This window comes from Trachemys scripta, chromosome 4, assembly GCF_013100865.1.
Source record: "Trachemys scripta elegans isolate TJP31775 chromosome 4, CAS_Tse_1.0, whole genome shotgun sequence".
Lineage (NCBI taxonomy): Eukaryota > Metazoa > Chordata > Testudines > Emydidae > Trachemys > Trachemys scripta.
In genome coordinates, this window is record NC_048301.1 from 57,451,512 (window position 1) to 57,474,953 (window position 23,442).

At 39.4% G+C, this 23,442-nt stretch overlaps 2 protein-coding genes across 2 annotated transcripts in view; one reads left to right on the forward strand and one right to left on the reverse strand.

The window, feature by feature from the left end:
- Positions 1-23,442, reverse strand: part of AVEN (apoptosis and caspase activation inhibitor) — a gene marked incomplete in the record, with an annotated part of 191,622 nt that overhangs the window by 147,258 nt on the left and 20,922 nt on the right. Inside the window, 1 exon segment of the mRNA XM_034768996.1 lies at positions 7,360-7,540. Coding sequence (XP_034624887.1) covers positions 7,360-7,540 — 181 coding nt within the window.
- Positions 1-23,442, forward strand: part of CHRM5 (cholinergic receptor muscarinic 5) — an 81,906-nt gene that overhangs the window by 27,934 nt on the left and 30,530 nt on the right. The gene's annotated exons all lie outside the window — the stretch shown is intronic.

Genomic DNA, 23,442 nt, shown 5'->3' on the forward strand with positions numbered 1-23,442 from the left:
AAATTGCCTAGGGAGGTTGTGGAATCTCCATCTCTGGAGATATTTAAGAGTAGGTTAGATAAATGTCTATCAGGGATGGTCTAGACAGTATTTGGTCCTGCCATGCGGGCAGGGGACTGGACTCGATGACCTCTCGAGGTCCCTTCCAGTCCTAGAATCTATGAATCTATGGTATCTAAAAATAACAGGAAGTCAACCACAATAGATTGACTTGTTAAAATTAGAACCAAGATACACCAAAACAACATGTTTTTACATAGCAATATTTAGTATATATGAAAAGCACTAAACTGGAAAGTCCACTGAGATCACCACCGACTACTGGACCATTTCCTGCCATAGAGTGCGTATTGTCTGGCTACAGACGCAGCAAAATAAGAATAGAAAATATATGCACAAAGCTTCCACTTCTGTCATTTTAGAAAAGACAAGTTTGATGCTACAGAATTAATAAGAAAACAGCTGAATGAACATTGTTACTGATTTCAGAATTCTGATGCTGTGGGTATGTGCAGGTCAAAATATACTTTTATAGATATTCCTTTAACCTTTTTTGTTGTGCTTTCTACATATTAAATTCCTTTAAATGAAATTATTACATCTGAGTTTAACACAGAAAGCCAGATTAGCCACGTTTTTCGTCCTTAAACTGAATAATGCCTCCCTCTACCTAACTTCACTTTTTTACTTCCTATGAAATAAAAGAGAAAGGAAGTTGCCATTTCCTCTACCACTTTTGTTGTATAGTTACTGACAAGCAAATTTCACTTGTTCCTCAGTTGCTCTGTAGCACCTCAGGGCATTCAAAATACATATATTTTGTCTGGAAGCAGTGGTGCTGGAACTATGAGTACTGGGGGTGCTGCCACACCCCTGTTTTGAAGTAGTAATAACAAACACCTAATACATGGTTTCCATCATTGGCACCCCCACTATAAAAATTGTTCCAGCACCCCTGACTGCAATGTCTTTTCCTCAGAGTCAGCTTTAAACCAACATCCGCAGCATAGCAACAACATTGTGTGCTGGAGATGCACTCTTTTGCAGGAGACATAATTCAACACCCTGCTCACCACTTGTGACCATTAAATAATTTGTAGTACTTTATGCAGGGTGTTAGCCCCTACATCCTAGTCAGATTTTGATTTGGCTATGCCCCCAGCAGTTTCATTTGGCTACGTTATTCTTCCCATCTTGTCCTTAATTATTATTTAGTGTTGCTTGATTGCTATTAAAACAGCTGCTGCCGTCCACCCTGAAATTGCTGTACTTATCCTGGTGTACAGCTTATAAAGCACTTTAGGATCATTTGGTATGAAAGGTGCTATATAAATATAAATGTAACATATTAATACACTGATTATAGAAAACAGATGTAGCCATCCAGGGACGTGCTAAGAATGACAGAAGAGTTAATCATAAAAACCCTACCGATTTATATGAGTTCATGTTCTATTTCAGGAGTGTTCATTTCATAAAAAAAATACACATTTTTCTTCTATTCCAGCGATGGATAATTTTACTCATCCACCAATACCCACACAATATTATCTTCACTGCAAAGTCAAGAGCTCATATTAACAGCAAACGCAAATAGAATTTCACTGCTAATTCTAAGTAAAGTAAAGTAAATGAATTTTCCAGTCACTGTACTGAGCATATTTAATGATCCGCTCCTTTTCCAGATATTAGCTGCATGCTGGCATAATGATGTAGAAGACCAACAGACTTTCACCTCCAAGACCATACACCAACCTCAGACCAGACCAAATTCATTCAGATGAGGTGCTACAATAGTTTAAAAATTAATCTCTCTCATTCAGATATAAAAAAGTAGAAAAAAAGTCACTCTTTCAATTGTTTGTTTGTTCCATTTATAAATGTGTATAAGGAATATGCACAAACACATTTTTCCTTTATAGCTCAATTTCTGCTGCTTTTTCCTCACATACTTATTGCTCCATTTAAAGCTCAAGAGAGGAGGGTAAAGTGCTTTGTGAAGAAATAACAATGTGTGTTGATGATGAAAACACAAAATTAAAATCCACCTGTGAATTCACTTCTATATGTCCAAAAGGATAATTTTTTTCTCAAAGACTGCATGGTTAAACATAACATTCCTAACTTGAAAGTATTTCTTCACCAAGTCTCAAAGAAGAAAAGACGTTTTTCACTTTTGGAAATACAGTTCTAATTTAATCAAACAAATCACACACAAAAATATTGGGTGATTCAACTTATGAAGCATGCCACAAAATTTGACACACAGTTTACTATACTCTGAGATTTTCATACTACAGAGAATCTCAAAACTGTGCTAACATGTACACTAACTCCCACTTGCCAAAGGCTCTCTGTAAAGCTGAGGGCAGTGAGAGAAAAAGAATGGTTAACTTACAGTAAACATGGGTATTCAAGATGTTTTGTCCACAGGGATCCCACTCTAGGTGCATATGTGCCCCATGCATTCCAGATCAAAGCCTTTGGCCAGCAGCATCCACTGAGGCCACATCTGCATATCCTCTCACCCCTACTCCTCTGCACCCTAGGGCATGAAGTGTAGAGTACGGTCCCAACCCACAGTTTGAGAACCGCTGCAGTATCCCAAAGCTAAAAGACTCTGCAGTAGCAAGGAAGTAGAGCAGATCATGGGATCCATCTTAAAATACCACAGTTAATGTAAGGTAAGTTACCATTCTTTGTATATTTGTCCACATGGACCCCTCTCTAACGTACTGGCCAACAGTTCTCTCTCCAGGAGGTGGGTGCCAGGAGTCCTATATAAATACAAATTGCAGGACTTCCCTACCAAACTGGGCACCAGATCTAGTGGCTGCAGCCCTCAAATAGAGCTGAATATAAGTATTCACTAAGATCCAAGTGGCTGCCCTGCAAATTTCTGATATAGGAATGTTCCTCAAGCATGACAGAGGGTGGTTGGGCCCTAGTAGTGTGTACTTTAATATGAGACTGTAAAGCTAATTTATTTAGTTCAGAGGAGATCTTAATGCAATCTGAAACTCATTTCAAGAGTCTCTGAGTTGGATTAGCCTGCCCTCTAGACCTGTCACCAAATGCTACTAATAGCCTAGGTGACTTATGGAAAAGCTTTGTTCTATGGAACAAATATTAGAGTAGAGGATTGCCATCAAGACACTGAGCATGTGAAGTTTTGTTTCTATAGAGATCAAATGGGGGTTGGAGAAAAACACTGGAAAACATGTATATTGATTCAAATGACACCACTTTGGGTAAGAATTTAGGATGGTGAGGTCTCAGAGAGACACCTTGTTTTTGTGAAAATAGCATAGGGTGGTCCTGCCCTTAACACCTGAATCACACTCACCCTTCGAGCAGAGGTAACAAAAATGCTTCCTTGATGAAGAGGTGGTAAAAGGAGCATGATGGTAAAGGCTCAAAAGGAGGAGACCTATTAGGGCCAGGAGTACAATATTTAGGTTCCCAGGAGGGGAAAAGTCCCTCAGTGGGGGGAAAATACATGGATCAGACCTTTCAAGAACTTAATATAATAGGATGTGGGAATAAACCTTGAAATGGAGGGCAACAGCCAGATATCCTGGCTACACAAACCCTACCCAAAATAAATTAAAGTCCTAAATGTTTCAAGGATAATAGATAATCCAGAACAACAGGAACAGATGTCTCTAAGAGTTAAAGGTCATGTTGTGCAGCCCAGAGCAGAAATAGCAGAAAAAGCATTTAAAATGCCCATCACTTGAAGACACTGCCAGCTCACCAGAAGGGCAGGACTTGAAGCATGGTGACTTTGCCTCAGCCATGAGATCAATGCCACAGTATCAATCATCCTAGTGGTTTTCTATTTTATTTTATTTTTATTTTTTGCCAGCAGGCTAAATAAAAAAATATGTTAAGTACTAACCTAGCTAACTCTGACAGAAGGAAGCAGGTGGGCACTGCTAAATTCTGTCTTGCTGCCATGACTGGGGTGCATGCACATCTAGAGTGGGATCCGTGTGGACACATATTTGAAGAACAATTACTTTGATTACCCCCAAAGTTTTCAAAGAAAATACAGGATTTGTTAATTAGAGGAGGCAGTGAAAAAGGTAAATCATCATGCAGAATGGAAAAGGCACTTTTCCCGTGAAAAGTAATCTTCTTTGCCTTCTCTTCTACTTTCTTAGTACAAAGACGGGAGTCTCGATTCTCTGGTGTGTCTAACTCCCAGTGAGTGTATCCTGATTCTCTGCCTCAGCTCACCTCAGCCCCTCTCAGGATAAAGCACGCTCAGGACTGCTTTAATATGCAGCACCTGGCTTTGTGCATTGCTGTTCTGTACCCAAGAAAGTTCACAGACTCAGGGCTGGGGTAAGGTAATATAGGAGCCAGTTCTGCTAGCTTTACACTCACCGGGGACTCCACTGTGTTATGGAATCCTCCAGCTGAGTGTTTCCAATCAGTCTCCACTCAGTTTGTACCGTCAGGTGGTGAAAAGGGAGCACAGTGGAGCAAAGAAATTGCTCAAGAGCCTAAGCCAGTCAGAATAAATAAAGGGAGAATGTGGAGAGAATGTAAATTAGTATCTACCTGTAAATAATAGGAAGAAACATATCTCTGTATAGTAGATATTGTTAAGCAAGTTAGAGGGACACGACAATGTAAATTTAGCTGCCTGTATATTACAACAAAACTATCACCCGCTTGGGTAATTTTTCCACATTCTGCCCATATATGTAGGTACTACCTCAGAGAAATAATTGAAATGCAGAAATGATAAGGTGGGGAAAATTCTATTGCCCAGAACAAACAAGATCTCATTGCAACCTGGAAGTTGAAGGGACTTCTCAATTACAATAATCTGGGTTTCCACTAACATTATTAAAATAGAAATAAGTAAATCTTACAACTTCAGCATTTAGCAAGCACCTCAAAACTTGGTTAGAACAACAAATAGTTTCAAAGACTTTAGGCAATTGTGTACAATTCCATTGCTTTTACAAAGATTCTAGCTCTGTTAAATTAAAATATAGAAACAGTACTGCAGATAGGTGCAGATTTACTTTTTAGTTCATCACATAACTCAGAAGCAACAAATGCTCACAAGGAGAAGAATACTTAAGGAACAAATAATAATTCTATTGTATAGAAAAACAATTTTTTTAAATAATAGAAATAATGACAGGACTTGATAAGCTTTTTTTCTGACTTTTCTAGTGCTGACAAGAGGGTCAGAGGAGTATTCATCCCAGACTACAAAGGAACAGTTTGTTTGTTTTTAAATTAGTATAACAGAAAAAATAGGGACTAAAAATGCTTCTGACATACTAAAAATATTACGTATAAATTGTATATAAAAATGTTTGCTGATACCACAGCAAATATAAAGAAATTCAGAATGAAAATCGGTTACAGGATATAAAACATGATAAACTCTAAATTAGATTTTAAAAAAAAAAGTAAGGTTTCCCCCAGGGGTACGTGAATTGTCAACAGTCAGAAACCAGAAGAAGAGTACTTGTGACACCTTAGAGACTAACAAATGTATTTGAGCATAAAATTTGTTAGTCTCTAAGGTGCCAAAAGTACTCCCGTTCTTTTTGCGGACACAGACTAACACGCCTGCTACTCTGAAACCAGTCAGAAACTAGATTATCTTGTTTTAAACAGGGATAAAACAAGCAACTTCAGTTTCTAGTCATTAGTTTCTCAATCTTTATGAATACAAATATAACAGGCAACTTGTGAATCCCTACCATGCTGTAAAACCCAACGTTTTATAATGCATACAAGGAATACTGAAATTATAATTTTCAATAACATACAATTAATTTAATAATCAAAATGGCCTTATAAGATTGTGATCATATTCATTAATTATGTCAATGCGTTACTTTAATTTAAAAACCAGTTTAAGCAAGCATTGAGTATTTTCCATAAGAAATTCAGTGTACAGTTAATGATCATGAAAGTTTATGAGCCCAAAATACGATCTACTTTTTCCCTTGCATCTCTGTGAGAAATCCATATTAGTCTTTTGTAAGCTTTTTTTCTCTTCCCAAAGCAAATATTTCATTTGCTTCATTGGTGTTTCATTTTACAAAAAAAAAACACAAAACAAAACAATTCCAGCAGCACAGCAGTTGTGACGTGCCCTATATAATAAACCGGTGTCTATGCAAAATGAAGGACAAGGAATTGGTAAGTATTAAAAAGAGTACTACACAGACTTTAAATTTCAGCCATTTAGAGAATTCACAAACCAAAAAATATGTTGACAATATAATTTTAAACAATACAAGTTGTTAGAAACTTAGTTCTTTGTAGTTTAGCTCTAAAAGTACATAGCACAAGAGAGAGATTTCTAACTGGAGTTTTAATACTATCACATAAGAAAAATGATGAAATAACATTACAATTTTTACTTATACCCTAAACTCATAGGCATTCTATACCACAGACTAAATCACAATAGCAACATGTTACTAACATGATTCCCTGCTCAGTATAAAGAAAGAATCATTTTTTTCCTGAAAGCCGTGTCATAATGATGTTATTTAACAGTACTACCTGTTCCAACAGCATTGAAATATGTTTTAGGTAAACCAGTGAAGGAAGCCAGGCTAGCAAAATTGGCCATTAGCATGGTTTCAGCCTACTATGAACAGAGCCTCAGAGGTAAGCTGCCTCTCCATCATGCCCAGGTATTCTAGAGTACAAGATTATTATTCTAAGATACCTGCTAACGGGTCAGTAGCCAGAAGGTCTTGTCAAAAGGAAGAGTGAAGATTAGAAAAATTAAGCTCTGAAATAAGATGTACAGACCTCATTTTAACTGGACAGTACTTTGATCACTGAATATTGCAATAACTAAAGTAACTGGTTAAAAAAAATGAATAAAACTTGTAATTCAGGGCCTGATTCTGCAATCCTCAGTTAGGCAAAACTATTGATTTCTATGGGACTTCAGCGCAAGTAAGGACCACAAGGTTTGGTCCTTATGTATTTACTGTAGAACATTCCTAAGTTGTCCCTGCTGCCTACAGCTGGCAATTCTAGGCATAATGAATGTGCATGTTAGTTTTCACAGCTTTTTCAAACCATCCAGATAGTGCATAACCTTTTACAGACCCTTCTACACTAGCACAGTTGCTCATCAACAAATTCATAATGCTGACTACCCCATACGAAACAGGCATGGAAAACTCTTTCTGGAATAATTTTAAGTGGTCCTAAACCCAATACTGGATTTAGTCAAGTGCATACAAGTAGCGTTCCAAGCACTGTTCCAGAACCAAGGCTAAGAGCCAAAGCTAGAGTTATGATGAAAAATGTAACTCATGCATAACCAATACTTTATGTGATTTTTTTCATCCTTACCTGCTGAGCTAAGCAGAACACTGAAGTCCGTTCCCCTCTGAGATTCTCCACTTTCATTTTGTGCCTCTTTCTCAGCACCTTCACCTTCGTAACGGTTCCAGTTGGAGACTATCTTTCTTTTTGAATAGCCTCTCAGTTCATCCTTTTTTTCTTCTTGTGATTCAGGATCATCATCATCATCCTGTGACATTTAAATGATGAGATAAGTAAGATTCATCCAGCATTCAGATTTTATGCAAACATCTTCTGGATCCTCCACCCAAAATATTAAAGCCTGTACACACAAATAGGAAGTGGCAGCTCTAATTTTGGGTCATGGAATCATTACATGGAAGCAGTCAAGAGCCACTGTGATATACCATGTTGCCAATAACAGAAAATGATTATATACACACGTTCTACTATTTTGGGTGAGCTTTCGGTAAATTATCTTTTCCCTCCTCTTAATCCCAGATCATCAAATAAAAACTCTAAAACAAGTTTAAGGAACTACCTCTTTTTTTGGTGATGTGGTGCCAGATCTGCATTGCTAGGAGCTAGTGCACAGCTATGATTTCAATAAAATAAAGATCCAAAATCCACCTGCCGCACTAACTGAGGAGAAGCCACCTGATCAATTCCTCTAGATTGAATGGTTTGCTGTGGGCAAGCAAATGTTTTGGGCTGAAATACCCAATATATAATCCAATCTAATCCCCACTATTTAAAGATGAGGAGACACATTTGAATAGTAAACCATGCCTGGGCATGCTTTAATAAGGTATGATTGCATTTTTTGGTTGGCTGACGGCCCTTGGCCAAATACACCCAATACAAATTGCCTCTACTATTGTTGCTTATCACTTTATTAAAAAATCTTCCAAAATTCAGAGGAAGCAGACCCACCTCAGACAACTCTAGCACCATAATTAGCTACCATACACAGAGCTGTCTGTACCATTTATTCCCGTCAAGCCATAATCAAAGATGAGCCTATGCTTCTTACTCCAGCCATGACAGTTTCCAGAAAACTAGCATGGATTTAATTTCAGCTGAAATAGGGAGATAACTCCAAATGAGATTCTATTTTTCAGGGTCTTTTTCCATCAGCTACATTAAATACCAAAGTAAGTGCTCAAGTAAGCAGCGCACTGAAGTTAAAATTTCATTTTGAGCTTCAAGAAATAAACCACAAAATTATCATAGTGTTAATGGGAATGGTGCAGCCTAATTCTCTAGGTACAAGGCTCAAATTTACCTTTGAATGGAGAAACTTTAAAAAAAGATAAATTTAGACCATTTGCAATTCCAATATAGTGCTTCACAGAAGTAATAATACATACAATAATACATTAGCATGGTCTAAAAAAGGTTCTGCCACTAATTACATTTACAAATCCAACATTCAGATTACTTTAACGTGTATTTTTATCTTCAAAACTACTACTGATTTTATCAAATACATATATTTTTAAATATTCCTTTTTCTGCTCAGTGACGCTTCAGAGACTAGATTTACTTATTATTTCTACATGGTGGCTATTTTTCTCCATTAGTACAGTAATTGCCTAAGACATACATCCATAAATATAAACCTCTTTCTTTCTACCTCACACTTTGTTCTCACCTACCTATTCAGAGTGACTTTTTTGTTACTTACCTTGGTAGCAAGAAGACATCAGTATTAAACGTGTCCCCTAAATATACCAGAATGTCCAATAATCATACAAGTTAAAACAAAATCTAAGAACTACCTTAAAAGGTCAACTTTTAAATAATGTGATCTTAAGTAAGCAAACAAAGAATTTTATCTTTACACTTTTTTAAAGCAATATCTCCAAATAGCTGCAACTTTAAAGGATCACCATCAGCTTGACATCTAGTCAGTTTGAAAAATGAATTTAAAGTAGTTTCAATACCACATTTGCCCCAAAGTCCCCAGTCAATTTCATGGGATGTTTTTTAGTTATATTTCCTTTTTTTTTTAAATATTTTCTCTCTCATTTACTGTGTTAAAGACACACACAAACAATAGGAAAAACTAAATGAATGTACACAAAGTTATCAAATGTACAATATAACAAAAAAAGAAAAAACAAAGAAAAATATTTTTCTCTCTAATCTCAGTAGAAACAAGTTTACATGTTAATTTAACAAAAATAGGAAGAAAAATTCAGACAGAAGAGTGATTTTTTAGTTTACTGTGTTCATTTAACTTGTTAAAAAATATTATCATGAATATGTAGCTTATCAATGATGTTGGTCTTCAACCCAGAATGTTACTATTTATCCCCAAGACAGATATAGGGGTTGTGTATGCAAACACTTTGTAGCAAGCTGGGATGTAAATCTACCTGACACTAGCCTGCAGGACACTAAATGCACTTTAATCCACTCCTGTTTCAAAGCAGGAGTCTTTCTAGGGCTATGTCTATACTGGCAATTGAACTACAAAACTTTTGTCTTTCAGAGGTGTTAACCTTCCCCTCCCCCCGAAAGACAAACATTTTGCCGCAACAAGCACCAATGTGAACAGCACATTGTCAGCAAATGCCGCTTGTTGGGGGTGGAAGTTTTTTGTTGGCAGGAGAGACGACAAACAGCGGCTACACTGCACACCTTTTAGCGGCATGGCTGTGTCACTACAGCCATGCCACTAAAAGCTGTGTAGTGTAGACATAGCCTGAGGAAGCCTCTGCGACTTTTGCAGCTGGGATTGGGTGAGGAATGGTATGAAAAAAGACTAGTCACACAATCCCAGGAGATAAAGCAGAAAATTAAGCTATGCTCAACAGGCAGTGGTTATGGCAGATGAATAAAACAAAAAAACTACACCCTCCCCCTTTAAGGACTAAGCCAGGTCAACAAAGCTCTCCAAAGGTCCGTACATGGGGGATGAAAATGAGCCAGGTTTGCCTCAGGCTCATCAACTGCACAAGAGCTTGTGCTATTTCAAAGCCCCCTTGCCCAAGAGCATCTTTCACTTCCCCTCAGACTCCATCATCCTGCTCCTTTTGGAAGAGATTAGTGTCGCCGATTCCCCACCTTTGATCCTGAGGGGAAAGACTGAGGGGAAAAACAACTGAGGAGAGTTGGCAGTTTTTCAAAGGGACACTATTAAGGGCCCAAAAGCAAGCTATTCCGCTGGTTAGGAAAGATAGAAAATGTGGCAAAAGACCACCTTGGCTTAACCACGAGATCTTGCACGATCTAAAAAATAAAAAGGAGTCATATAAAAAATGGAAACTAGGACAGATTACAAAGGATGAATATAGGCAAACAACACAGGAATGCAGGGGCAAGATTAGAAAGGCAAAGGCACAAAATGAGCTCAAACTAGCTACGGGAATAAAAGGAAACAAGAAGACTTTTTATCAATACATTAGAAGCAAGAGAAAGACCAAAGACAGGGTAGGTCCACTGCTTAGTGAAGAGGGAGAAACAGTAACAGGAAACTTGGAAATGGCAGAGATGCTTAATGACTTCTTTGTTTCGGTCTTCACCGAGAAGTCTGAAGGAATGCCTAACATAGTGAATGCTAATGGGAAGGGGGTAGGTTTAGCGGCTAAAATAAAAAAAGAACAAGTTAAAAATCACTTAGAAAAGTTAGATGCCTGCAAGTCACCCGGGCCTGATGAAATGCATCCTAGAATACTCAAGGAGCTAATAGAGGAGGTATCTGAGCCTCTAGCTATTATCTTTGGAAAGTCATGGGAGACGGGAGAGATTCCAGAAGACTGGAAAAGGGCAAATATAGTGCCCATCTATAAAAAGGGAAATAAAAACAACCCAGGAAACTATAGACCAGTTAGTTTAACTTCTGTGCCAGGGAAGATAATGGAGCAAGTAATTAAGGAAATCATCTGCAAACACTTGGAAGGTGGTAAGGTGATAGGGAACAGCCAGCATGGATTTGTGAAGAACAAATCATGTCAAACCAATCTGATAGCTTTCTTTGATAGGATAACGAGCCTTGTGGATAAGGGTGAAGCTGTGGATGTGGTATACCTGGACTTTAGTAAGGCATTTGATACGGTCTCGCATGATATTCTTATCGATAAACTAGGCAAATACAATTTAGATGGGGCTACTATAAGGTGGGTGCATAACTGGCTGGATAACCGTACTCAGAGAGTTGTTATTAATGGTTCCCAATCCTGCTGGAAAGGCGTAACGAGTGGGGTTCCGCAGGGGTCTGTTTTGGGACCGGCTCTGTTCAATATCTTCATCAACGACTTAGATATTGGCATAGAAAGTACGCTTATTAAGTTTGCGGATGATACCAAACTGGGAGGGATTGCAACTACTTTGGAGGACAGGGTCATAATTCAAAATGATCTGGACAAATTGGAGAAATGGGCTGAGGTAAACAGGATGAAGTTTAACAAAGACAAATGCAAAGTGCTTCACTTAGGAAGGAAAAATCAATTTCACACATACAGAATGGGAAAAGACTGTCTAGGAAGGAGTACGGCAGAAAGGGATCTAGGGGTTATAGTGGACCACAAGCTAAATATGAGTCAACAGTGTGATGCTGTTGCAAAAAAAGCAAACATGATTCTGGGATGCATTAACAGGTGTGTTGTGAGCAAGACACGAGAAGTCATTCTTCCGCTCTACTCTGCTCTGGTTAGGCCTCAGCTGGAGTATCGTGTCCAGTTCTGGGCGCCGCATTTTAAAAAAGATGTCGAGAAATTGGAAAGGGTCCAAAGAAGAGCAACAAGAATGATTAAAGGTCTTGAGAACATGACCTATGAAGGAAGGCTGAAAGAACTGGGTTTGTTTAGTTTGGAAAAGAGAAGACTGAGAGGGGACATGATAGCAGTTTTCAGGTATCTAAAAGGGTGTCATAAGGAGGAGGGAGAGAACTTGTTCACCTTAGCCTCTAAGGATAGAACCAGAAACAATGGGTTTAAACTGCAGCAAGGGAGGTCTAGGTTGGACATTAGGAAAAAGTTCCTAACTGTCAGGGTGGTTAAACACTGGAACAAATTGCCTAGGGAGGTTGTGGAATCTCCGTCTCTGGAGATATTTAAGAGTAGGTTAGATAAATGTCTATCAGGGATGGTCTAGACGGTATTTGGTCCTGCCATGCGGGCAGGGGACTGGACTCGATGACCTCTCGAGGTCCCTTCCAGTCCTATAATCTATGAATCTATGAATCCCAACCTAATCCTTTGCCAATCCCTGTGAAAGTGGCAGGCAGCTGTGGACAATTTGTAGCAAAGCTGGATAACTCTTCCCATATTCCCCAGGGTACAGACACCCTTCACACACAGATTTTGCACACTGAGTTGGGAAAGGTATGGCGGTTGAGAAGAAAGCAAAAACAGTGCCAGACATTTGGTTCAGCCACTTTCTTACAGACAAGTTCATGCTGATTGATACCTGTGCTTCAAGAATGAGGGCCCTAAAATGAATTGAATAGGGTTTCCAGCTAGACAATTCCCTGGAACCAGCACTCTCCTCTTGACTGGAGCCTAAGTATTGAGTTTTGGCTCAAATCATGAGCAAAAAGGAATGGAGAAAATGTAACAGTAATCCATAACATCCTGCCTGTACTCAACCACTCACCAAGGGGCAGGCACATAGTCGTGGCACACTTGGCGTGCACACATACACTCACACTCAACAAACACTGTGAACTCAAGGCTTTTTAATACAATTTTGAAAATTAAAGAGAGATCTTCCAAATGGGAATGTATTATTTTAAATAGTTGTATTTGATAACCTATAGAAGTTGTCATTGTCCCTCTTAGAATCCTCTTTATATTATACTACTGAGAGAAGACTGAAGCATTTTATCTGTCTTTCTAGGTACTTATATGTTCCCGGCTCTTCCACTGTAGCTTGAGTATATTTCCAGTTTCTCTTTCTCTGGGCATTTCTGTTCTTCCTCCCTATTATATTGCTGATATACTTTACTTTGTCCTTCTTTTGCTTCTTTTATACCCTATAGTACTTTTTCCTCATTTTCTTTTCCAACTTTTGCAATATATAAGTACTGTAACTGATTTTATGCTTTTCCTTTTCTGACTTCACTCTATCTGATCTCAGCACTATCCCTATATACTCATCTCCTGTATCGTCATCTTTCCCTATTTTGTGCAATAATTACCTCTTTAAAACGCCTTGAAACCACATTCATCATGTGCTATTTTTTTCCTTGGCACTGCAATTGCTCTGTACTCTACTTTAAATATTATACCCATCAGGAAGTTTCAGGTTTCCATAACCCTCTTCCCTTTATTTCATCCAGTTATAAGGCACTGCTAGTATGTCTGGATTTTCCAGTGGTAACAATTCTATCCATCCACAAACATGCATAGATTGCATGATGTAATTAGCCATATAGTTACCCAGGCAAAAGGTTTACAAACTGGATTCCTATTGAATATTATGTATATAGCACTGTGCTTATAAACTTTACATTTATTTATAGAAAGTGATTCAAAATAGGTGAAGTTTGCTACATGAAGAACGCGCTGCCCCATAGAACTTACAATATAAAAACATCTGTCTCAATAAATTCAGTACAATTGAATTGTTGTCTCACTGTTTCCTTGTACTTCCCTGTCTGTCTGTATCCATCTGATGTCTCTTATCTTATACTTCAACTGTAATACCTTTTGGGCAGGGGCTGAATTTCTTTTCTGTATTTCTACAGTGCCTAGCACAATGGGATCCTGGGTCCATGATTAGGGCTCCTATGAGAATACTAACAATATTAAAACACTAACAACACAGAAAGTGGCTTCTGATCTTAATACTTGTAATGGTTCATGAAATAAAATGGGCATTCAGAAACTTTTATGAAGGAAGGTAAGTAGGGAGGTTGGTTTGTATTAATTGAGTGGCTGTTCTAAGCATGAATAGAAACACAAGAGGTATATTAATAGCACAGCAACTTAAATTCCTCTTGGGAAGCCATATAAGCTTTTAATTTAGTGCGCCAAATTCATTCCTGGCAAACCGATACTGAGATTAATGGGGTTGCATCAGGATGATTTTCCCCAAAATGAATGACAACACAGCCTCAAAAAAAAATCAATTTTTACGAGGGTGTTCATTAAAGGTATTTTTTTCCCTTAAAACCAGAAATGTACAAGAGAGTCCTCAAATAACTTCATTTGTGATTGAGTCACAAATTGAGTCAGATAGATTGAAGATAATACTGTATATAACAAATCAGACAAAAGTCTTATCCTAGTCTTTTGCCCTACCCTACTTATATCTCCTGGATATACATTCTGCCTTTTTGTCCTGCAAGCAGATTAAGAATTCATGAACTTTTAACCTAACAACGGCAAAGGGTACTTGTGTAATATGGACAAATTCTGCACTGTACAATATGTGAAGCCAAAACAGAATGCACACTCAGAATGATGGCAGTTCAATCAGACTTGCATTAATTTTACACTGTATAGATCAGTGGTCACCAACCAGTAAAAGCGATTGAGTGGTCGATCCAGGAGCCTCTACCAATCAATCACAATCTCCGGCCGCTAAAAGTCCTGCGGCACAGCGGGGCTAAGGCAGACTCCTTACCTGCCCCGACCCCGCGCTGCTCCTAGAAGTGGCCAGCACATCTCTGCAGCCTCTGGGGGAAAAGGGGGCTGGAGTCTCCGTGTGCTGCTCCTGCCTGCAAGCACCACCCCTGCAGTGCCCATTGACCGGGAATGGGGAACTGCGGCCAACGGAAGTGGGGGGGCGGTGCTTGCAGGCAAAAGCAGCATGCGGAGCCACATGCCCTCCCTCCCCGGGGCCGCAGGGGCATGCCAGCAGATTAAACTCTGCTGCTGGCCAGAGCCCAGGACTCTGCTCCCACCCCGGGTGCAGCAGCCGGGAGGGACCACGGGAGCAGGGGCCAGCAGCGGAGTCTCCAGGCGCAGGGCCGGCAGCCGGGACCCCAGTCGCAGTGGGGACCGGTGGCGGAGTCCCCAGCCAGGATACCCAGCCCCGGGCAGTGGAGCCCCACATAAAACGTGGGGGTGCTGCAGCACCCCCTGTACCGCAAGTTCCCCAGTTAAGTGTTTAACCGATAAAATTTTAATCGGTTACACAGTCACTTTTTTTAACCGCTATTTACATCCCTAATTTAGACTCCACATAAATATAAGGCAAATATGGGGCATAAGCAAGGATAGATTATAGCCCTAAAACCCCAGCGATTAAGTGGTTATCTGCATTTCACACTTCTTGTACAGATTTTCAAAAAATAAATGTAAATGACTAAAATACTGTATTTTCTGGCGTATAAGACTACTTTTTAACCCAGGAAAATCTTCTCAAAAGTCGGGGGTCGTCTTATACGCCGGGTGTCGTCTTATAGGGCGGGTGCTGAAACTTCCGAGCCGGACCGGAGAATCTGCGGTCGCCGCATATGGTGGGGGGAGCTCAAAAACGGCCGCGGCCGCATCCCCGCCCGATGACTAGGTGAGGGGGCGCCTCACCGGGAAGGTGTAAGTGAAGGGCGGAGCAAGCTGCAGGCGTCCGGGACGCCCGGGGTATGGAAAAAAGAGAGAGAGAGGCGCTGTGCCCAGAAAAACAAGCCTCTTTCACCTGTCTGGCCCGCCCTTGTATCCTATTACCGTACCTCCTTCTCTGCCTCTCAGATCTCGCTCCTGAGGACTGCAGTGAAGCGGCGCAGGCGCGCATGTGCGAGATCTGAGAGGCAGAGAAGGAGGTAATAGGATACAAGGGCGGGCCAGACGGGTGAAAGAGGCGTGTTTGCGCTACCGCTCTGATAGTCTTGGAGACAGGGAGGGCTGGGCAGGCAGGGAGAGCTGACCAATCCAAGCAGGCTTTGTATACAACAACCAGCCAATCGCCGGTAAGGTACATCGCTTGCCGTGATTGGCTGGTTGTTGTATACTGGGTACCACATACAGTACAGCACCAGTATCTGTACCTGTTCATACAGTATAGCACCAGTACATACAGTACAGTATACAAATGTCCAACAGTCAAAACCCCATCATGGCTCCACCAGCAAGAAGAAAGAAATATGAAGCCAGTTTCAAACTTAAAGTTGTAAACTTTGCCATGGAACATAATAACTGCGCTGCTGCAAGACAATATGGAGTAACAGAAAAGATGGTTCGGGACTGGAAAGCAAATGAAAAAGCATTAAAGAGTATGCCAAGGGGTAAGTGTGCATTAAGAAGAGGCACTCCACATTGGCCAGAACTCGAAAAACATGTAGCAGACATGGTGAATGAGCATCGCCAAAACGGTTATGTAGTGACACGAAATAAAATACATTTGTTTGCACTTCAGTGGGCCAAATCTAACCCAGATCACAGCAACAGATTTAAGGCCACTGTATCCTGGTGTACTAGATTCATGGGAAGGCATAATATGGTACTGAGGCAAAAGATGAAAATTGCCCCAAAATTACCTGCAGATCTTGATAGCAAAGTAAATAGTTTCCATCGATATGTAATACAACAGCGCACTAAACATGGCTATGCGTTAAGTAGTATTGGAAATATGGATGAAACTCCAATGAATTTTGATATGGTTGGAAATCAAACTGTCCATCAAAAAGGTGAAAAAACAATTTTAATTAAAACAGGACATGAGAAGGCCAGTTTTACAGTGGTACTAGGATGCACAGCTGATGGCGCCAAACTGAGACCAATGATTATTTTTAAAAGAAAAACAATGCCGAAATTCAAGTTCCCTGTTGGTTGTTTTGTACATGTGAATGAAAAAGGCTGGATGGATGAAGAAGGGGTAAAGCTATGGCTTGATAATGTATGGAGCAGGCGACCAGGTGGACTTATTCAAAAATGTAGTCTACTGGTGTGGGATATGTTCAGGGCTCATTTAACTCCCAGCACCAAGCAAATGCTTGCAAGACTAAACACAGATGCGGCAGTTATTCCTGCAGGATTGACATCGTTGGTACAGCCACTGGATGTGTGCCTAAACAAGCCATTTAAAGATCGCATTCAAGAACAGTGGAATGAATGGATGGTTAGCGGCGAAAAGTCATTCACAAAAGGAGGAAACATGCGTGCTCCACAGTTGGATGTTTTGTGCAAGTTTGTCATAAAAGCCTGGAATGATATTGATGCAGAAACAGTAATCAAGTCTTTCAAGAAGTGTGGCATATCAAATTCATTAGATGGTATGGAGGATGACTACTTGTGGCAAGATGAAGAGGAAGCCGAAGCTGAGACCACACCATCTGATACGGAATTCGATCCATACGATGACTGCCTTACAAATGTATCACAAGATGTCATTGATGTACTTATGATATCAGATGACGAACAGGAGGATTTTGAAGGCTTTTAAAGGGAAACTGTCACGCCAGCAAAACCTGTAAAAATACCGTAGCTTGCAGTTATGATGGGCGTTGCTAACTCGCCAGGGACTTGCCCGGCACTTGCTCTCTCTCTCTTGTTTTTTATCTTCCTCCTATCATCATCAGTTCCAGTTTGGTTGACAGCTTAGAAAACAAACAGCATGGCAGCTCCCATGGGTTTATTGTCTTATCCTTCCTTTCAGCTTTAGAGTGAATTAGGAAAAGTTTAATCCACTTGCACGGTTTTATGTTTACATGTTTGATGACAAACAGCCTTATGTTTATAAGTGACAGTTTTCCTGCTAAGTACCTGCATGTCATAAGCATTTGAATTAAAATTACCATATTGAAATCAAATCTGATGTTTTTTTAATTTTTTTTGGTGTGCGTTGGAAGAGGGGTAGTCTTATACGGCGAGTATATCCCAAACTCTATATTTTAACTGGAAAAGTTGGGGGTCGTCTTATACGCCCAGTCATCTTATACGCCGGAAAATACGGTATTTCATAATATGGTTGTCATATTTTAGACATTTTTCACAGATGGAAAAAAGGTTTTATAATGGTACCCCGCAACACACCTCTGTGAAGATATAACAGGCTGGTAGCTTACCTATTTAGAACCCCATAGGCGCCGACTCCGTGGGTGCTCTGGGGCTGGAGCACCCACGGGGAAAAATTGGTGGGTGCTTAGCACCCACCAGCAGCTTCCTGCCCCGCTCCCCTACCCCAGCTCACTTCCGCCTCCGCCTCCTCCCCTGGGCATACCACGTGCCCACTTTTTCCCCCTGGCTCTCAGCGCTTGCACCGCGAAACAGCTGATTCACATGGCAAGCACTGGGAGGGAGGAAGGGGGGAAGGAGGAGGAGGAACGCGGAGTGCTCAGGAAAGAGGCGGGCCGGGGCAGGGATTTGGGGAAGGGGTCCAATAGGGGCAGGGAGGGGGCAGAGTTGGGGCAGGGACTTTGGGGAAGGGGTTGGAATGGGGGCAGGGCAGGGGCGGGGAAAGGGTTGGGGTGGGGCCAGAGGTGGGGGGCACGAGCACTCACCGGCACTGGGGAAAGTTGGTGCCTATGTTTAGAACCCCATTTTTACAAGAAGACATTGTCACACAAATATAGAGATTGATTTTATAAGTCACAAGTTAAAGTATACTTTGGACTAAAATGGAACATACAACTGAAAACCTAGAAATAGATCCAATTTACAACGTGTGGTTGAAAACAGTTTAGTAATTTAGTTACAAATGGACAAGTAAACTAAGTATTTTGACCTATTTCTAATCACCTCCACCATGATTCGTACAGGAAATTGCCAACTGATAATGGCTATGTAGGTGGGCAGCAGGGATTACGGATACCTATTTTAGAGTTGTTTTCATATATGAGTAATTAAGCAAAAAACAAAACACTGAGTCAAGGCCTAGATCCTACAATGTAGTATGTAGGCCGACCCCTGCAGGATTAGGGCAAAATTGTACACACCGCTAATTTATGTAGCCACATTCCTATAACTGTCAACCTCATCTTCCATTCATTAAATCCACTAGATAAATCTTGTCTTAATATACACTCCATTATTGGAAACACTTATATACAAGTAATCTCACTGAGAGATACTCAGCAGGCCTGAAGTAATTTTCACATTGTTACATAAAATCTAAATTTTTGCTTTCAAGTTTACACTTTCCATGTATCCTGCATGGCACTCACACAACTGATGGCAGTGTCTCGCTTCTCAAGTAAAATTTCAACTCTTTGTTTAATGAGTGTAAGTGAGGAGATCCTACCCCATAAAGTACTTACTGGCCTTGGGGAAGTCGTACAGGTCTAGAAGCCTGTAGGTCATGAATCCTAGTTTCACTTTTTCCACAAACCACCATTAAAATTTTTGCAGTTCCCAACCCATATTACTGAGCAAGGTCTATACTCCTACCTGGGAACAGAACCTAAATCTCTAATGTAACAGATCCAGATCATTTCCAGTAACTTCACTGCCTTTCAGAAGAAATGAACCAAATCTGTATGTTTGGCTATGCTGGCTGTAACCACAGACCTACCCATTAAACCACACTCCCTGTCCACAGACTGGAAGAGAATCCACAAATTCTGGCACTCGGCATTCCATTGTTGTCTCACACACAGTTCAGGAATCCACTGGCAAAAGGTGAATCAAGGGGTTGGTCCACATAGAAGCTGATAGTCAACTTCTGCTACCAGTTATTTACTCCTGAAGTTCAAATGATAAGAAGCCTGTGCTGTGGCTCTGAAGGGCACTGGCTGAAACCCTGCTGATGACCCAGGTGAAGAATAAATAGTATGTGATCATGCAGTGAAAGATTATTACAATGCATAAATGCAAAAGGGCAGAATTAAGATTTCATATATTATCTTACATCTGGTATTTTCTAACTTGAGCACTTAACTTTGCCACTTTAATGTTCTTTTAACAGTTTTGTTGTGTACACACACACACACACACACACACTTCTTAAATAGGCACTTATTGGGGCACTAGATGCTTCATGGTATTGCTCACTGGATAGAGAGTTTTTCACCTGTAGGTGAGCAGTTTGAATCCAGCACAGCTCAGCAGGGTTTAAAAACAGTTTATCGAAGTTTGGTGGCCCCTCTATTAGGAGGGGAGTTTGCTGGATCTTAGTTCCAGCTCAACTATTAGAAATTCACCACCACACTTCACTCTAATTGGAAAACTCAGCAGAGAAGCCAAGAACTATATAGGCCGTAGAGAATGAACTATCCCTGATCCCCCTAAAGAAAGTCATCTCTCTCCACAGTCAGGGTTGAGCACACTGCAGGGTATTGTGTGTGGGACACTTGCCTGGATCTTGTCCTGTAGATAAAGAGGACTTCATTTTCCAGCCTTGTCAGTTCAATAGCTTTCACCAACACTAAATCAAACATGATTTTATGTTAAGTCAAAGTTTATGGTTATGTTAAAATCATTTGCAAATGTGTAAACTCACTCATTAAATAAAGTGTATAAATTGTCACATGGAACCGCATTGACTTGGCTGTTATATTACTTCCAAACTGACAATGTAATTTGTGAAAGCAGAATATGCTTTTCTTGCAAATATTCAGAAACAAACGTAAATATAAAAAAGAGCCCTAATCTTGTTGGAAATAACAGGTTTGAATAAATCCTTGCAAAATGAGTGCATTGAAACAAGGGTTTCATTTCACTCCGATTCGTGATTGTTGCTATGTACTGAACATATTCGTGCAAGATCAGTTTTAAAATACTTGTTATAACCAAATGTTGTATTATATGTTCAAAAATAAATTATCAAAAGTATGCTGGAGAGATGTCCAGCTGCTGTCAAATGTCTGCTGTTGTCAAAGCTGCAATTCTTAAATGGGAATAAAAATATATTTTGAGGTGTGTTGGAAAATACACTATTAGACAGGATTTTGTGTCATCTTGTTTCATAGTCTATATTTTATTTTGTTCCTTTATTTTAATATTTTTTAAAAAACTACACGGAAAGTTTCAACAATAATCTAAAAAGTTTATATTTATAGAGACTGCCAAAATGTCAAGGAAGCAAAATAAATGTTGTTAGTGTGTATAGTTAAGATCAAAGGTAAAATAACCCAGACTGACCATTTTCTAAGGAGATTCCCTTTCTTTATTATTATTATTTTTGATTCTGCTCATTTCTGCAAGTCAGTGACCCCCAAATAATCTCCTTCACAATCATATTTAGAGGAAAATATGTGCAAGAATATGAGGTTAATCTTTGATGCAACCTGCAATTGTGATTATACTGTAAAAAGCAATAATGATATTTTTGTTTTATAAACCAAATCATATATTAAACAGCACCACACCTTTTGCAACTATCTTATTGATGGAATGGAAGTAATACAATTTAGAAATATTGTCAATCAAAAGTACCTCAGTACATAGAATCAAAGATACATTTATGTCTGACAGCATGCAAATCCTTACCCACAAAAGTAAGTGTGTAAAGTGAGTAAAGCTTTGTATGCTTGTGTGTTGTAGGTCTAAACTTCAGACAGGTCTCTTCTTATTCTAGCCAAAAGATATGTGTGTCTAGATTTAAAACCACCAAAAACTCCCTACCTCACTAAGTTTACCTAGCCACAAAACTGAACTAACCCTTCACAAAACCCAATTAAGTCAAAGATCTGGAAGAGGATTCGAGGCTTTAATGTATATGAAAAATACTTCAGATATATTCAGCTATATAAGAAGATTAAAGAATTGTCACGCTGTGTGTCACTCTGAAGCCTAAAATATCTGTTGAGTCAGAGTGAAGCAACCGAAACAGCTACAAGCATGATTAAGAGTTTTTTGTGTTCAAGGTATCTATCACCAGTCACATCAGGCATCACTGGTATTTTCTGTCTGTTACCATCCAATGTTTAAGTGCTCAGACATTTGACTTTACATATTACACCCATATGATGTATAGCTACAGGAAGGCATGTATCTTTGCCATTCCAAGAGTCCTAGACCATTGTGATATCAGAAGTAACAACTAATCAACACCCTTACAACAATTTCATTGGTTGTACAAGGATGACTTCGCAGATGGCAAGATTACTTGGCCCAACAGCCACATTGCCTAAAAATAACTCTAGAAATCTCCAGTTTTGTTATGGATTTAAAATGGGATCATAATTCTGAGACCTACATTCCATCTAAATATCAATATGGCAGCTTCCTATCAATAATTTTTAAATGGTATTTAACATTACTTTTTGAAACTACTGCTAAGTTTTCTTCTGAATTTAGAGAACATGTATATCTTTTAAACAATTTCTATTTTTATAAATACATGAAAATTAAGAAACTAGTTTTCTATATCAGTTTCAAAATGAAAAAAGATCAGAGACAGTTACTAACCTGGCTTTTCCTTTTACTATTATAAAGGTAAAAAAAAAACCAATATTTCAAATAGTACATTTTCCTTACATCCGTAGAAACAGCCTATAAGCAAGTGCAGCAAAATCTGTCTCAATCTACCACCCATCATGGCACTATAATGAAGTTACACTGTAAATCTTAGAGATCCATTAAGTGGTTGCTTATGACACAGACTCACCTTTCCCTCTGAAGCACCTGGCACTGGCCACTGTCAGAAGACAGGATACAGGGCTAGATGAACCATTGGTCTGACCCAGTATGGCCATTCTTATGTTCTTAATAGGCAATCCTATGTGCCTATTTCACTCTGATTGAGCCAGGGTTCAAAACTTAATGAGAATGTTTGGTGACAACATCACTCATACTGTATTAGATATTTCAAGATATGAAGCTTTTATTTTTATTTGTACTTTAATGTGACAGTCTGAATTTATCCAGCTTGAAAAGTTTTCTTCTTTTTCTAAAAAATAAGACTGACATATAATAAGGCCTTTGAATGTGACTGAAAATCTAAAATCTACTCACACCAGATCACATGATATGAAATAGCCTGCTGTCACTCTATACTTCAACCAGTCAACTATTTACAACAGATTCTGATTCCTGATGTTCCAAAAAATATTAATATTGTATTTACTCCACATAACAAAGAGGAAAACACTGGACTTTCTTAATTCATTGTAGTGCTTATGAGCTTTGAAAACCAGTTTTGTTTTCTGCCTTCCATTCACAAAGGATTGTAGGTTTCCTGGCTTAAATATTACTCCCATGCCACATGAAACTTGCAGACAAGGTGGAGCCTCTGAATCTCTTAACATCAGTTGACAATCTAAGCCAGATAGATCGATAGATAGATTGATAGATAGATATGAAT